We start from the raw sequence: 18,171 nt of genomic DNA on the forward strand, positions 1-18,171 counted from the left end.
TGGCTTTATATCTTAACTTTTTTCAGCCACCAGGTTCCAGATGCTACCATGATGCCAGCCAGACTTCCCTGGGCAGAAGATCCCACCGATGTGTCCTGGAGCCCCCACTTCCCCAGAGCCCCACCCCACTAGGAAAGAGAGAGTCAGGCTAGAAGTATGGATCGACCTGCCAATGCCCATGTTCAGCCAGGAAGCAATTACAGAAGCCAGACCTTCCACATCCTGCACCCTATAATGACCCTGGGTCCATACTCCCAGAGGGATAAAGAATAGGAAAACTATCAGGGGAGGGGATGGGATACGGAGTTCTGGTGGTGGGAACTGTGTGGACTGTACCCCCTCTTATCCTATGGTTTTTGTCAGTGTTTCCTTTTTACAAATAAATATTTTTTTAAAAAATCAAGAAAACAAATGGTAGGGAGCAGAGAAGTAAACTCTTTAGGTAACCCAGGTATGAAAGCTGGCTCATTGCTTTTTTTTTTTTTTTTTAACTTCCAAACATGTTGGGGCAGATTTAATATAAAGTTCACTTGGCAAATGCAGGGTGTCAGCAAACTTCGGACAGAAGCCAGAATAGAAACTAAGCAGCAAAGAAGTCACCTACTCTTCAGGAGCTATTGGCTGGCCAGGAGCCTAGGATAATATGTTTATAGGGTTAGATTTTATAAGGATTTCTTATAACCCACATACAGCAATGAATGAAACCTGTGCTATTCATCCATTAATAGCATTACAGTAGAACAATTATGATTATTCTCAAAAGGAAACCAGAATCTCTCAAAGAGTTTGGAGAAGGGGTGGTTCCAGTTCCTGACCCTGTAGTCAATAGACTTCAAGTAGCAAAACTTGAGTTTGAGTTTTCAGAACAGAGAAAAACAGAAGGCAGCTAGCCAGAAATGATTAAATGTTGCAAGGAATTGACTTGCTTGTTCTTATCAAAAGCTGGACCAGCGTAAGGATCCCGGTTTGAGCCCCCGGCTCCCCACCTGCAGAGGAGTCACTTCACAGGAGGTGAAGCAGACCTGCAGGTGTCTTTCCCTCCCCTCATCTCTCCATTTTTCTCTGTCCTATTTAACAATGATGACATCAATAATAACTACAATAATAAAAAAAGGCAACAAAAGAGAGTACTTAAAAAAAAAAAAAAAAGCTGCTAGTCAACCCCTTGTAACTTTCACTGGGACTATTAGATATCAGCTGGGCATTTCACTTAGGTTATCTCTTTTGATCCTCACAACAGCCTGTGGACTAGGCATGATGTGGGAACTGCTGCTCAGAGAAACTTTAAACTTCTAAACTTTCCTTTAGTAGTTCAATTAGATTTAAATCCTGGTTGATATGAGTCCAAAACCTTTTCTATGCAACATTCCACCTCCTAGGAAAAGGGGGAGGGGAGGGGAAGAAAAGGGGCTTGGAGGTGGTGCAGCTGGATGAGAGCACATGTTACAATGTGCAAGGACCTGGCTTCTAGCCCCTGGTCTCCACCTTCTGGGGAAAAGCTCTGCAAGTAGTGAAGCAGTGTTGCAGGTCTCTCTCTCTCTCTCTCTCTCACCGTTCCCCCTCTTGATTTGTGGCCATCTCTATTCAATAAATAAAGAGAATAAAGTATTTTTAAAATTATTAAAAGGAAAGGAAAGGAAAGGAAAGGAAAGGAAAGGAAAGGAAAGGAAAGGAAAGGAAAGGAAAGGAAAGGAAAGGAAAGATGGAAGGAGAAACTCAGGAGGTTGCAAAGTGGTTAAGCATTGGGCTCTCACACAGGAGCTCTGAAGTTCATTCCCTGCATTGAATGTATCACAATAATGCTCTTGGTTTCCCTCTCCTTGTCTCTCTCATTAATGAATAAACCGTTGATACAGTCACAATAAAAATACAGTAACTTAATCTCCCTATGAGGAATCTAAACTGCAAATCAAGAAACCTGTTCTTTAGCCACTATTTCCCCAAAATTCTCAGAGAACTCAAGCAAGTAATATAAACTTTCAAGTGCCAGTTGATTGATCTAAAAACTTTGAAGGACTGGATCAGGACACATCTCTTAACAACCAGTTTATCCTAGAATATTGTTCTCCCTATTACTATGACAGCAAAATTCTGAAGTCTAGAGAAACAAGAATTTTAAGTCACTTACCATGAGTATGGGGAGACTTTCAGAGCTTCAATTTTCCCCACTGTACATAAAATTTTTAATTTTCTGTATGAGCCATGATATGTCATTACAACTATACCCTCCTCTGAGTAATTCAGTTCATTCTAAAGTATTCAAGCTCCCTGGACACACACACTCCAAGAATGAAAATAAATCCAGAAATGACAGTTTATTTCCTGGCAAGTCTCTTTTCTTTACTAGAAATATATACACCTGGAACTACCTAAATTCATCTTTGATGTTGTGAAACACTGAGACTGAAGTAAAACACAAGTAAGTGAAATGGAGGGTGGTAGGGAGTTTTGAAATTATTTTAGCCCCTTAGAACAAGCTTTTTTTTTTTTTTTTTTGCCTCCAGGGTTATTGCTGGGGCTTGGTGCCTCCACTAAGAATCCATGCTCCTGGAGACTATTTTTTTCCCTTTGTTGTTTATCATTGTTGTTGTTGTTGTTATTGTTGTTGTTATTGGCTAGGACAGAGAGAAATCTAAAGAAGAGGGGAAGACAGAGGAGGGAGAGAAAGATAGATACCTACAGACTTGTTTCACTGCTTTTGAAGTGACCCTTCCCCGCTGCAGGTGGGGAGCAGAAAGTTTGAACTGGGATCCTTAAAGCCGCCAGTCTTTGCACTTTGTGCCATGTGTACTTAACCCACTGTGCCCAGAACAAGCTATTGTTTAAGTCATTATAGTCTTAGACATTCCAGTTCACATATGCTTACACACTTTTTCTTTTTTGGCTTCAATTTGTGTGCTGTCACTGGAGGAAACCCGATTCTCAAGCAATTTTAACAACTCAAAGGCTAAATCATGAACAGATTATGATTCTCTGGCATTTGTTTGCTAAAAACTCCTTAGCTATTCAGGTACACATCCTGCTATCAAAATGAATTGCCTCCATCTCTCCTAAATTCACATTTCAGAGCCATTGATTGCCATCAATATGAATGTGCCTGCAGGTAGTGTGATTAGCAGGTAATTAAGGGTAGAGGGTCCTAATCCGGAAAGACTGTGACTATCTAAGAAGCCATGTGAAAATGCAGAGTAGGCAGCTTTTTGCAAATCAAGAAGTCAGACCTCACCTACAACCATGCTGGCACCCTAACCTGGCCTCCCAGGCTCTAAAACTGACCAAATAATTCCTGAAAATAAAGTCACCCATTCTATATTCTGCTATGGCAGCTCAAGAAAAGCATAGCACACTGCAAGCAAATTATGTACCTTACAAAGAACATGTAGCTTTCAAATTATGCAATACTCTAATACAACAGACACAAGAAGAAAAAAGGTAACACAAACAGAATGAGGAAGCAATCCAGTTATTAAAAAATATATATATTCTGTAAGTGAAGTTGGGAAAGATTAGAAGCAAAATATATTTTAAAAATCATTAATGAATCTGAATTCTTTCAGTGCAATTCCATTACTGTTTATGCTTCCTTTGCCCACCATGTTGCTGTTGTTTTTCTCCTCTCCCCCTCCTTATGTAATTCCAGCCCTCCTGGTAAGAACTTTTTTTGTTTGCTTTAATTTCAGGTTGGGGGTAGAAGGAGGCAGGGAGGAGAAACACATCACAGCACTATTTTACCTTTCATGAAGTTTCGCCTTGTGCATGTGGTGCTGAAGGCTCAGACTTGCGTCTTCTTAAATGGCAAAATGTGTATTCTGTAGGGTGAGCTATCCCACTACTGTTTTTAATTTTTTTTTAAGTTAGATTACTAACTTTACTAAAAATCTTTTACCAGTGTTCTTGTGAAAACTGCAGGGAAGGTATCACAGAAAGTACTGTGAATATTTGGGCTTAATTAATCTTCCAATTAGGAAGGTACATTGAATCTACTGAAGACAGGTAGAGTAGTAAACAAATAAAATGCAATAACCACCGGTACTTTGACTATACCCAGCTTATATCCAGAACGCCTTTGCCACTTAACATAGAAAGTCATCTCCCTTTGTAACCATAAGACTCCTTTCTGGAAAAAGAGAAAAATGGTGTTCTGATGACACATTTTGTGATGACACAAATTACTGATATTTATCCCTCACCAATCTAATAAAACCAACCACAAGATAATATATTATTCCTTTTGTATTATTTGTATTATTCCCCCCCCTTTTTTAATGCTACATACCTGGTCAATGAAGAGATTACAAAACTCTTGCAATAGAACTATAATTCGAGCAGGAGTATTATAAAACTTGGAGTGGCTCCAGATCAGACAGATGGTATGGAATAATGGGGTGATTAAAATGCCAGTGTGTGGGAATTCTGTCTCTTGGAGACATTGAATGTGTCGCCTCAATGGTGTCAGGTAAAGCTCCACATCTTGAGCCTCAAGGAGAGCTGAAAAGAAGGAAAACCACCATTGATGTAATAGTCTCTTTCTCAGTTCTTTTTATGGACTTCCAGATAACAATGCAAGGCAACCTACTTGCACTTAAAAGCTGTCTTGTTTTTTTTTACAGCACTGACTCTATAATCAGTACTTTGGTAAGGCTTTAAACAACCAGTCATGCCAGGCCTTGTGGAGTTAACTCTCTCAGCACAAGTAAACAGTGACAGAAGGTGCCAGGAAAATACCCTAATTAGTCTAAAGAAATTTACTCAACCCTATAGAAATTGTAAGAATGAAAACATCTCCCCATAATTGTTGCTTTACAGTTTGGGATAATAAGTTTCATCTCTAGATATCAATATTTCCCAGGTACATGGTTACCAGCACAATTTATTTATTACCTGATCTTAGGATCCTGAGTAATGTAATGACTGGGAGATTTTTCATTATATTTTTTAATCAAAATATAAACATTAAAATTGTTCAGTATCAGTAATGAAAACATTGTGGACTTACACAGAAATAGTTGTATGACACTATTAAATGCCATTCACTACACTAAAAATGGTTTTTCTCTTATGAAAATTTTGCCACAATAAAAAAAATGTAAGTATAAAGTGAGATCTGGGAAGTAATGCAGTGCATAGTGTCTTAAGACTCTCAAGCATGAAGTCCAAGTTTGACCCAGGCATCATATGTGCCAGAGTGATGGTCTGATTCATTTTGTCTCTCATAAACATTTTTTTTTTAACATATTAGGGCCATTAAAGTTTCAAACTTGCATAGCTCACTTGTTTTGTCATGTGAATGACCCAGATTTGAGCCCAGCTCCCATAGCACTAAAAGAAGATTTGGTATATGGTTTTTCTGTTTTTGTCTTTTTTTAACTTTTAATTTTAATGTTGTATTTATTCACTATTGGATAGAGGAAATAGAGATGGGGGGATGGGGATTGGAGCATGAACCTGGCTCCTTGCACACTACAACATGTGCACTCAACCAGGTGTGCTACCACCTGGCCCTTTCTCTTTATGCTTTTCTTTTTTTAATTTTTTATTAAGAAAGGATTAATGAACAAAAACATAAGGTAGGAGGGGTACAACTCCACACAATTCCCACCACCCAATCCCCATAACCCACCCCCTCCCATGATAGCTTTCCCATTCTCTAGCCCTCTGGGAGCATGGACCCAGGGTCGTTGAGGGTTGCAGAAGGTAGAAGGTCTGGCTTCTGTAATTGCTTCCCCGCTGAACATCTCTTTATGCTGTTCTAATTGAAAAGTCAGCCTAGAGTGGTGAAGTCTCAAGTGATGACTATATACATATCTTTTTAAAAAATGCTAATATACATCTTTAAATGCTATACATATCAAGGAAGATTTAAAAATGTACTAATTACTACCAAATTTTTCCTGATTAAAATCAATCCTTTTAATTAAAGTAACATTATCTATATTGTTTTAACTTCATTTTAATGAGAGATTAGAGTATTACTCAGCTCTAGAATATATCTGTGAAAGAAAGTGGGTCTCATGCATGCAACTCCTGTAATGTGATGAACTCTACCCAAACCCTTAATATGCCCTAAAGAAATCAGATACTTTTATGGTCCTGGGGCTACATATACCTTTCATATACCTTTTATTCCCCCCAAAAAAGTTACTGCTGGGACTTGATGACTGTATGACCCTACCATTCTGGGTGGCCAGTTTTTTTTATAAAGGATAAGAGTGATACACACACACACGAAATAAAATAAAATCTTGTAGCACTATCCCACTACTTGTGAAGCTTCCTCCCTGCAGCTGGAACTTGAACCTAGATTCTCTGGCATGGCAAAATGCACTGTAATGAGTGCATTACCAGGTGATCCCTATATATACTTTTGATTTTCTAAAAAGAACTTATAGGGAGGAAGTAATGTAAATCCATTCTCTCCCACTCTCCCCTTCTACTTCTCCATCTCCATCTATTATCCCCAAAAATACTGCTAGTAATGAAAAAAATAAACCTTAACAAGCTTTTTAGATTGCCAGAGTCAGGTATGTACTCACTTATTCTACTCTATGTAATATGCAATCAAGTAATATATCCACTTAGCCTGGCAGATCTGGAAAGAGAGAGTCTAAGAGTTGGTTCCTCCCCCAGATGTCTCACACACTTAAATTGCTATATTATTTTATCAACGCTAATTTCTTTATTAGTGATTTAATACTGATTTATAAAATTGTAAGATAATATCCACACTGTTCCCACCACCAGAGTTGTGTGTCCCCATTCCCTCCATTGGAAACTGCATGGCTCTCACTCAAGGTCATAGATAAAGGTTAGCTATTATTTCTATAACTGTCTATATTTTTCCCCATTTTTTCCTATGGTCCTGCCTTCTCTTCCTTTCTAAGTCACACCTACTAATTCTGAGTGTCCTTCCTATTGTTTTTTTCTCCCCCATCTCTCTTCTCTCTCTGGGCCCTAATGGAATTGAAGTTCAGAGCCCTCTGGTCAACTTTCCCTAACATTTCTCCCCCTTTGAGGCTATGGACCAAAACTCTTTATAGGGGGATGGGGGGAGGCAGAAGTCAGATGTTGTGGCTTCTTTATTTACTTTTCTACTGGTCATAGGTATTGGCAGGTCTAGTGGGGTAGGGCTCTGGAAAGGTGAGGTTCTGGGACACATAGGTGAGGTCCTCTGCCCAGGAAAGTCAGGATGGAATCATAATAGCATCTGAAACTTGGTGTTTTCTTTTGTGTAGACAGTTGAGTAGATAGATAATCTCTTTCTCTCTCCCTTTTTTTTTTTTAATTGACAATAGGTTTATCCCTGGGGCGCAATGCCTGCATAACAAATCTATCACTCCTAGAAGACATTTTCTTTGCTTTCTTTTCCCTCCCCCGCCCTGCCCTGCCCTGCCCATACCTTTTTTTTTTTTCTTTTTTAGATAGGACAAAGAGAAACTGTGAGACAGAGAGAAAACAGACACCTGCAGACCTGCTTCACTGTTCTTGAATAGGGGCTCAAACCCAGGTCCCTTTGCATGATAATCTATACAGGATTATTTCCCTGGGTTGGGGGTGGAAGGGGTAAAGCTGGCTAATGAGAGAACAAGGAGAGTAACAAGACTTTTCACTGATACCATTTTGTCATTTTTTTTGCTTCTAATTGTGTGTATGCATTAAGTGCTGACAATTCAACCAGGGGTGCCACAGCCTAGCCCCCTCAACATTAATTTCAAAATTGAATATTGGCATTTAAACACACATCTAGTGGAGTTCAAGTGGCTCCAACTCTGTCTTTGAAAGGGGTCTTCTACCTCTGAATGATAGTAACTTTAAGCTATTTGTTTCACTGAAAACTATTTTATTTTGCTCAATCTCCAGGCCACAGATCATAAGGCTCTAGGGACCCCTGGATGCTACCATAGGAGTTTCAGTCACAGAAAATGTTCATCTTGTACTAAGAGAAAAATATGTGAGCAAGTTTCTATTTGTTGAGGGTATACTTACTTTGTGCCCAAGTCTTTGTACACTGTTCATGCTATCTTCTTCCAGGAGACATTTTTGACTATCATGACTAGGTTGTGAGGAAATGGGTTAGATGAGGGACGGTGCTAAATTTCCCACAATGAACACCACCACCTTTTCCTTACTCCCTGCCAAAGGGTACAGCTCTAAACCTCCAATTCTGTGTTCCTATGCCAATTTGGTCCATGAAAACTAGCACAATAAATCCTGAGATCTTCTGAGTGGAGGTGAGACAAAAATCAACTAAGATTTTCAAATCCAAAGATCTTACCTTATAGCTTTTTCTCTTTAAACTGAATTCATAGAGAAAACCCCCCAAAGGCAGAGAATTTTTAAAGTTGGACTTTAAGTGTTTCCTACATTTCCAAAGGTTACATTTAAAAAAAAAAAAAGGATTTTTAATACTCCAAACAATAAGCTCTTTATCTATATTTATCTATATTCTTCTACAATTCTACCACTTAAAAGTTCTACAATTCTACCACTTAAAAGTTCAGTATCATGTATATCCAATTTGCTTAAATGTGCCTGAAATAACATGAACATACATTCAGAGGCTGGGGAAGATTACTTTTTCTGAATAGAGGTGAGGCTTGCTTATGAGAGGACAAGGAGAGGAAAAGATATTTCACTGACACCATTTTTTGTCATTTCTAACTTCTGTGTGCGCACATTAATGTGTTGAAAATTCAAACAAATTCAAACAATTCTTCTCAGTGTGTTTCATCTTAATTAAAACTTCACTGGTTTAAAAAAAAAAAACAGCTTCACTGGTGACCTTGAGTGTTTATGTGCTCAGTAAGTGGTGGGTGCCAAACATGTTCAAAGATTCTACAGGTGAATTTCTGGGCTAATCATAGGTAAACAATTGATGAGCAAGCCAAGTTGAACTGTCATTTAGCCTCTTATTAACACCAAAGGTCTTGCCTTTCCGTACATATGCTCTCATTAAAATCTTAATCTAGACGTACTTCAGCAGATACCAACTATAAGCCCTGAATATAAATGGAGAAGAGAGTAAGATGACCAAGAGGGGGAACTGGTTGTTCAGAGACTTCAGGTGTGGAATGACAACACTTCAGCTTCACTACTCAGGTGAGGCCTTTCCTTTCATAGTATTCTCTAATTCCATTCCAGGTGGTTCACTTCCTAACAAAGTCCCAAAACCTAGGTATAGACCAGGTCCCCTGAGATAGAAGAGCATATGTTCACACGTATCCATAAACTAGGGAAAATATATATATATCTGAAAGCAAAAGTACACAATAGTCTGCAGTGAGTAGCCCCCAACACTTCATCTGCACTATTCCAGCCTTTAGGTCCATAATTGTTCAACAATTTGTTTGGCTTTGTATGTTAACTCTCTTTTCAGCCACCAGGTTCCAGATGCCAGCAGGATGCCGACAAGACTTCCCTGGAAAGAGGACCCCACCAATGTGTCCTGAAGCTCCGCTTCCCCAGAGACTTACCCTACTAGGGAAAGAGAGAGGCAGGCTGGGAGTATGGACCGACCAGTCAACGCCCATGTTCAGTGAGGAAGCAATTACAGAAGCCAGACCTTCCACCTTCTGTAACCTATAATGACCTTGGGTTCATACTCCCAGAGGGATAAAGAATGGGATATGCTATCAGGGGAGGGGATGGGATATTGAGATCTGGTGGTGGGAATTGTGTGGAATTCTCCTCCTCCTATCCTAGTTTCGTTAATGTCTCCTTTTAAAAATAAATAAACAAACAAATAAATAAATAAAAGAGGGGGAGTCGGGCAGTAGCACAGTGAGTTAAGGGCACATGGAGCACAAGGATCAGTGGAAGGATCCCTGTTCAAGCCCTTGGCTCCCCACCTGCAGGGGAGTCGCTTCACAAGTGGTGAAGCAGGTCTGCAGGTGTCTATCTTTCTCTCCCGCCTCTGTCTTCCCCCCTCTCTCCATTTCTCTCTGTCCTAACCAACAAGGATGACATCAACAACAGCAATAATAACTACAACAATAAAAAACAAGGGCAACAAAAGGGAAAATAAATAAATATAATTTTTTTTAAAAAAAAAAGATGATCAAGAGGACTTTATCACTAGGAAAGCCAAGTGCATGCATTCAATAAACATGCCAATGGGAGGAAGGGCAGAGGGGCCAAGCAAGCAGGAACACAGATTACAGACCAAGGAACAGTTCTTACCATTTTTCACAGTCGTGAAAATGTCCTTCAAAGTTGGAAAATAGCTGCTTTGTTTATTTTTTAGTATATAAACCATTTTGAGGACAATAGGAGCTTGAAGCTAAATTAAAGAAAAATAAATATGTTAATTACTAAATTAAAACATTATTTAATAAAATATTTAAATTCTATTTCCTCAGGCATAATGCAATACTTATCACTCAAAGATATTTGGTTTCAGTTGAAAGTAACATTTTTTTTCTTTGATATAACAGAAAACTGAGAGGGTGGGGGGGTATATATATATAGAGAGAGACCTACAGTACTGCTTCACCACTTAGAAAGCTTCCTCCTCTTCATGTGGGGACAGGAAACTTGAACCTGAGAGTCCTTGTGCATAGTAATGTAGGTGTTCAATCAGATGTGCCACCACCCAGTCCCAAAAGTAACTTCATTTTTGCCATAAGGTTACTTTTAATTTGTATTTGTAGTTTTCTTAATTTCAATTTTCAGAAAGGATCAATTTAAATATATATGTGTGTATATACATTATGTATACATATATATGTATATATGACACTAAATCTTACAAGTTTATCACTCTCAGAAAATCTCTTTCATAGATGTGAATGAGTGTCTTGGCTTTCAGATTATTAACTAATTTGCAAGGCAAGCCCCTAGCACAGAAACCAAAACTAACTCTTCTAGTGATGTAAGTCTCCACTAAGCACGATTCTACTCCTTCCCTAATCAGTTAGATCATGTAGATTAAAATCTCATGGTCTTCAACATGTCCCTGGAGAATCACTCATTTTCTATGCTGCAAAGTGTTATAAAGTCTCTCAAATGTTGTCAGAATATTATCAAAAGGGGAAAATTATTTGTAATTCCCATTAGTTTAAAAAGTGCATACTATACAGAATTTTAAACTAGAAAAAACTATTAAGTAATTCAAAGGCGGGGCCAGGTGGTGGTGCACCTGGTTGAGTATACCTGTTACAGTGCACAAGGACCCAGGTTCCAGCCCCTGGTCCCCACCTGCAAGGGGGAAAGCTCTGTGAGTGGTGAAGCAGGGCTGCAGGTGTCTCTCTTTCTCTGTCTCCCCCAACCCTCTTGGTTTCTGACTGCCTCTATCCAATAAAGATAATAAAAAATTTTGAATATAAAATTATTCAATGACAGTGTATTAAATCTTTAAGATGACTGGAAATTACCATTCTAGAGATCAAACTCCGTAAATAATTTTACTGATTCAATTTATAAGCAACTGTTAAAGCTATTTACTCACTTGATCATAAATGCAGGACAGATTCTCTCTTCTCATTGTCCAGAAATCCAGTTCAGTTTGAGGGTTTGAGCAAATCTCACTTAGCAAAGGTTGGACTGAATCTTTTTCTACAATTTCTTGGATTTGATGTGACCACTTAATTACAACTGATTCAATTGCATGGAATATTATTCTTTCATTTGGCTCTAACCTAGAACATCAAAATCACTGATAAATTTATAAAAGCAAACATTTCCTCAAAGATTATGACTTGGATTCTAGTAGTCATTTTATGTATTCATAGATTGATTTTTCTAAAAATACATACTTTAAAGTCACAATCATTATTTTTATGGCCTCAATGCAATTATTATTCTGTCATTGACATCCCGCTAACATTTAGATATATTTATTAAAGAATTATAATCTCAAAGCTATTTCACTAAAAGAATAATTACAGACATAATTAAAATCGGTACTGCTTATCATATAACCTGCTTTTCAAAAGTTTGCTCTGAAAGCAAAACAATACACATGGTGCTTCTGCATATCATTTAACAATAAGTAGCTTTAATAATGCCTTATTTTTGCTGACAGTTTGCTTGGGGTAAAATAATAAACAGATGTTCTGACTCTCCATTATAGTATCTAGCACCTATCATATTATTACGTACTTGAGCTCTGAATACTGCCCATCCAGGTCAATTTTTCCTGCAATAGAGGGAATTGGAAGTAGAGTTCTTCTCAACATTTTGCCCCTAAGTATATGTATTTTATTTCTCATAACTTCTAGGTGACGTTCCATGTCTTGTGAGATAAAACAGGACCAAGTCTTATGGTTGTTCTTATTAGAAAGAATTGGCACTAAGATCTAGAGGAAGAAATATTCAAAAGCATTTAAATTAATTTATAATTCTTCAAAGGTTTTCTTGTCATACAAATCAGTAATGAAACTACTCAATTTCATAAATATCCTCCTATACTATTGATTCTACAGAGAGGACACAACCAGTGACCCATATAGTTATAATTAGACACACATTCAAAGTGGAAATACTACAGTCTGTTCATTAATCATTTACCACATATTTGTGGAGCTTTCCCATAATTTAAATACTGCATAAAATAAGCAAAATAATGCCAAGTAAGCAAACTACTCTCTTTTTTTTAATATTTATTTTATTTATTTATTCCCTTTTGTTGCCCTTGTTATCACTGTTATCATTGCTGTCATTGTTGTTGGATAGGACAGAGAAATGGAGAGAGGAGGGGAAGACAGAGATGGGGAGAGAAAGGCACCTGCAGACCTGCTTCACCGCTTGTGAAGTGACTCCCATGCAGGTGGGGAGCCGGGGGCTTGTACCAGGATCTTTATGCCAGTCCTTGTGCTTTGTGCTACATGCGCTTAACCCGCTACCACCCGACTCCACAAACTACTCTCTTAATACAAACTGAGCACACTGGGGAACAGATTCATGACAAAAAAAAAAAACTTTCAGGATCACGTAGAAGTGATCTTTTCAAGTCTTGGGTGGCATCACTGTAGAATAAGGCTTGGTGGTCAGAAGGTCGTTTACTAAATCATATAGACCCTTCACAGAACTCCTACATCATTGCAACATCACTGAGGCTACATCTGCAGAAACCCTCAAAATTTAAATTTTCCCCCTCATATTGATTAAATAATGATTTATAGGACTATAAGTTAATAGGAGTGTATATTAACACTATTCTCGACAACAAAGGTCTGTGTCCCTAACCCCACCCTCCTATAGTGGAGCTGAATATCTACCCTCCCCCACACCGAGTTCTTTTCTTTGGTGTAATACTCCAAATTCAGTCAAATTCTGCTTCACATTTCTGTTTCTGTTCCTTTTTAACTGTTTATGAATGTTCATTCCATACTAATCTTTCTCTTTCTGGTTTATCTCAACATAATTCCTTCTAGCTCTGTCCTAGATGGGTTGAAGGTGGGTTCATTAATCTTAATAGCTGAGTAGTATTCTATAGTGTATGTATACCATAACTTTCTCAGTCATTCATCTATTGTTGGGTACCTGGGTTGTTTCCAAGTTTTGGCTATTATGTATTGTGCTGCTATGAACACAGGTGTACACAAATCTTTTGGGATGGTGTGTTTGACTCTTTAGGATATATACCTAGGAGAGGACTTATTGGGTCATAAAAAAAAGTTCCATTTCTAGCCTTGTAAGGGTTTTCAGACTGCTCTCCACAGGGACTGAACCTATTAACATTTTCACTAGCAGTGCAGGAGGGATCTTTTGTCCCCACAAACTCTCCAGCATTATTGTTGCTGTCATTTCTGATGTATAACATTCTCACATGGGTGAGGTGGTATCTCAGTGTTGTATTTATTTGCATTTCTCTGCCAATCAGTAACTAGAAGCAGTTTTTCATGTTTGTTGGATTTTTGTTTTTCTTTTGCCTCCAGGGTTATCGCTGGGGCTCAGTGCCTACACTATGAATCCACTGCTCCTGGAGGCTATTTTTCCCATTTTGTTGCCCTTGTTGTTGTGCTTGTAGCTGTTACTGTTATTGTCATAGCTACTGTTGTTGGACAGGACAGACAGAAGAGATGGGGAAGACAGAAAGGAGGAGAGAAAGACACTTGCAGACCTGCTTCACTGTTTGCAAATCGACCCCTCTGCAGGTGGGGAGCTAGGGGCTCCAACCGGGATCCTTATCCCAGCCCTCACACTTTGCGCCATATGCACTTTACCCACCCCACTACCACCCAGGCCTCTTGTATCTCTTCTGTAGTTGATATTCTATGAATGTCTCCAGATTTTTAATGCATAGACTTAAGCTCTAAGTATATATTCCTTCAATCTAAGCACTTAAGGTTTCAAATAAATAAACTGACTAAATTTCAACAAGGGGCTCAAATTGTTAATGCATTTTTAATAACTTTTTGAAATATTAAATCATCTATAATCTCAAACCAGGGCTACCAGAAGCAGCTGGTCTTGTCAGTATGTTAGATAGTTATTTGTAAATATCATTAAATGACAAATCATGGTAAGGTCTCATATAAAACTTATGGGGTTTGCTTGTTTTTCTTCATTTTTTTTCCTTTCCCTCCAGGGTTATTGCTGGGCTCGGTGCCTGCACCATGAATCCACCGCTCCTGGAGGCCATTTTCCCCCCTTTTGTTACCCTTGTTGTTGTAGGCTCGTTGTGGTTATTATTGCCATTGTTGATGTCGTTCATGTTCGTTGTTGGGTAGGACAGAGAGAAATGGAAAGAGGAGGGAAAGACAGAGAGGGGGAGAGAAAGACAGACACCTGCAGACCTGCTTCACCGCCTGTGAAGCAACTCCCCTGCAGGTGGGGAGCCGGGGGCTCGAACCAGGATCCTTACTCCAGTCCTTGCGCTTTGCGCCACATGCACTACTGCCCAACCCCCTTCTTCATGCTTTTGATCCATACCATTTGATACATCTGATGATCTCAACCAAATCAGTAAAATCAATACCACTTCGACATGTTTCACTTCGGACTGTGTCCGGAGATGTCAGGCCTAGGATGTCAACCTTTTAGCTTCAATACTCAGGTGAGACCTTTGCTAGCCCATAGGAATCCTAAGTTCCATTTTGGGTGGCACACCTCCTGGCAGAGTTATTGAACCTAGATATAGACCAGGGTCCATGATGCAGGGCACATGTGCACAGGTATGCATAAGTTAGGGAAATATATACCTTAAAGTAAAAGTGTGCAATAGTCTACAGTGACTCAATGACTCAAATGCAGCAAGCAAGTAGAAAGACCTTAAAAGTACAATATAAAGTACCTAATGAAGTATTTTCTATTTAGACCTAGATACCCTCCTCATCTACTTTTTATTTCACTTCCCTCATTCTATGGCTAGCCCTGTCAGATAAAGTAAGGACTACAAAAGTTGGATATTGGCCAAGAGACCAGCACACTTCAGTGATGGCCAATTTGGTCACTACCAGGCCACCCCATCATCTGGGGTCCTAGTCAGGGAATCCTGGGATTCCCACACAGATATGATGGGCCTAGAACTCTAACAGACCCCATTCTTTTTTTTAAATTACCTTTATTTATTTATATTAGAGACAGCCAGAAATCATGAGGGAAGGGGGTGATAGAGAAGACAGACAGACACCTGCAATACTACTTCACCACTTGAAAAGCTTTCCCCCTGCAACTGGGGACCGGGAGCTCAAACCTAGGTCCTTATACATTGTAACATGTGCGCTCAAACAGGTGTGCCACCACTTGGTCCCACAAACCCCTCTCTCCACAATCACTAGTCATCTCCATCAGGAACAACATCATAAACCTTCTTGTGGGCCTCTACAGGACCTTGCCCTCAATGTAGAACAACAGTGGTAGAAACTGCCCCACTCTCTAAAGGGAGGCTGGGTGAACACTCTGCCACTCTAGGAAGACTGGTCCTGAAATGAGTGTAGCCTAGACTGTTCCTAGCTATGACCATGGAATGCAAGTTCAAAGTTGCACAGGCTTATGTACTAAGTATGGATCAACATGGGCTCTGGGTCAGATTAATGGGGTTTACAATTAATGGTGTTTATATACTTCTCCCATATTTGGGAGCTACTCTCTGCCCTGATCCAGCTTCCTAGTCCTATCCACAACTCTGACACCATCCTCCCAGACAATACTAATAGCCCACCTACATGTTAGCTGTTGGGCTCAGGCAAAATATTAATAAAGTCATGGGCCCCTTGGAATATATCTAAAATTGACTTCCTAGCTACTTCCAACATGAAGACACCAAATAGCAGCTGCTATATTCTTGCCTTTAGGTTGCTGATGGTTACACAATTTGTTCTGCTTTATATCTTAATGCTTCTCAGTCACCAAGTTGCAGATGGTACCATGATGCCAACCTGACTTCCCTGGGCAGATGATCTCACCAGTGTGTTCTGAAACCCCACCTCTCCAGGGCCCGACTTCACTAGTGAAAGATAGAAACAGGCTGGGAGTATCAATTGACCTGTCAATACCCATATCCAGCAGAGAAGCAATTATAGAAGCCAGACCTCCCACCATCTATACCCCATAAAGATCTTTGGTCCATACTCCCAGAGGGATAAAAAAATAAAGAAGCTTCCAATGGAGAGGATAAGATGTGAAACTCTGTTGGTGGGAACTGTGTGGATGTATACTGTCTTATCTCACAATCTTATTGATCATTATTAAATCACTAAAAGAAATTACAAAGAGTTAAATTTTTATTCCTACAGTCTAGCATAAGCTTTAATGAGTTTGCTGAACTTATCAAGACCTACTATTTTTAAACATTCTTCAGATATAAACCACCAAATTGGTCAGCATTATGTGAAATTACCATTATCAAGTTAAATCATACTGTGTTATATATACTATATAATTAATGCAAATCCTAAATTATGAACTTATACATTTTAAATAGCTAAAATGCTCAGAAAGTAGTCGTTCTAGATTATATTTTTAATAATTTATTTTTGATAGAGAGAAATTGAGAGGAATGGGGAAAGTAGAGAAGGAAAGAGAAAGAGACACACGTGAAGTACTGCTTTACCACTTGTGAAGCTTTTTCCCTGCTTGTAGGGGCCAGGGGATTGAACCTGAATGCTTGTGCTTGGTAACCTGCACACTCAACTGGGTACATCATCACCTGGCCCACAACTCTACCTTTTTAAAGTTTAGAGTGTTTTTTGTTTGGTTTTCCTCACTGGAGCTTTGCACCTAGGCAATTCCACTGCTCCTGGAAGCCTTTTATTATTTTTCCTTTTTTCCAGGTAGAATCTAAGAGATAGGAACAGAGAGAGAAAAGCTGTTTTTGAAGTATCCCCTTTGAAGGTTGCTTCCACATGGTAGCCAGAGGCTTAACCCTGGGTCTTGCTCAAGCAAGGCAAAATAAGCACTTCACCAGGTAAGCTATATCCTCACCCCAAAGCTTATGTTGACAACACAATCTTCTAGTTGACTGAAAACTCAAGTTTTATTTGGTAAGGTATTTGAAACGTATCTTTCCAAATTGTAGCTTTACTGTGTTTTCCTGCTCAGCACCCATAACACATAATTAGGGAGATAGCCATTGGTTAAAAAAAAAAAATTCATCTATATTGTCTGAGTTCTGTAAGAGCTGCCACAGTTAGAGGTGCACTCAGGAAGTAACATGCAAGCACAGGACAGACACTGTCTCTGCCAGTGAAGGGCATAAAGGGAAGACTGCCAGTAAAGTTGCTACTTGGTTTAAAATCTTTAAGAGGAAAAAACAGAACTGGCATTCCACAAAATCAGTGATAGTGAAAAGCATAAAATATGGTGCTTCTGGGAAACTTCCAGCCCCACCAACATGAAGCCAATTAGCACTGTGATAAAGACAAGGGGCAGTTTAAGAACGCTTTGGAAAGCAGATTACAGAGTTTTGCCTTGTGGGGCTTAGCATGTGTAGACCCCATTAGACAGCTGCTTTCTAGATTAAATGCCTGGCATAAACAGTTTTCTTTCCTTCTCTCTCTCTGTCTCTCTCTTTCTCTCATCTTTATTGGAGAGAGACAGCCAGAAATCGAGAGAGTAGGGAGAGGAGAGGCATCTACAGCACTGCCTCATCACTTGCAGAGTTTTCTCCTGCATGTGGGGACTGCAGGCTTGAACCCAGGTCCTTGAACATTGTAACATGTGAGCTCAACCAGGTCTACCAACACCTAGCCCCATCAACAGTTTTTTTCCCCTTTAAAAGTCAGGTGTGAG

General features: G+C 39.2%; 1 protein-coding gene across 1 annotated transcript in view; it reads right to left on the reverse strand.

Moving 5' to 3' along the window:
• The window catches only part of DNAH11 (dynein axonemal heavy chain 11), a 388,706-nt gene that overhangs the window by 361,896 nt on the left and 8,639 nt on the right, over positions 1 to 18,171 (reverse strand). Inside the window, 4 exon segments of the mRNA XM_060196111.1 lie at positions 4,277 to 4,488; positions 10,177 to 10,276; positions 11,444 to 11,633; positions 12,097 to 12,293. Coding sequence (XP_060052094.1) covers positions 4,277 to 4,488; positions 10,177 to 10,276; positions 11,444 to 11,633; positions 12,097 to 12,293 — 699 coding nt within the window.

Source organism: Erinaceus europaeus, chromosome 8 (assembly GCF_950295315.1).
Source record: "Erinaceus europaeus chromosome 8, mEriEur2.1, whole genome shotgun sequence".
Taxonomy (NCBI): Eukaryota; Metazoa; Chordata; class Mammalia; order Eulipotyphla; family Erinaceidae; genus Erinaceus; species Erinaceus europaeus.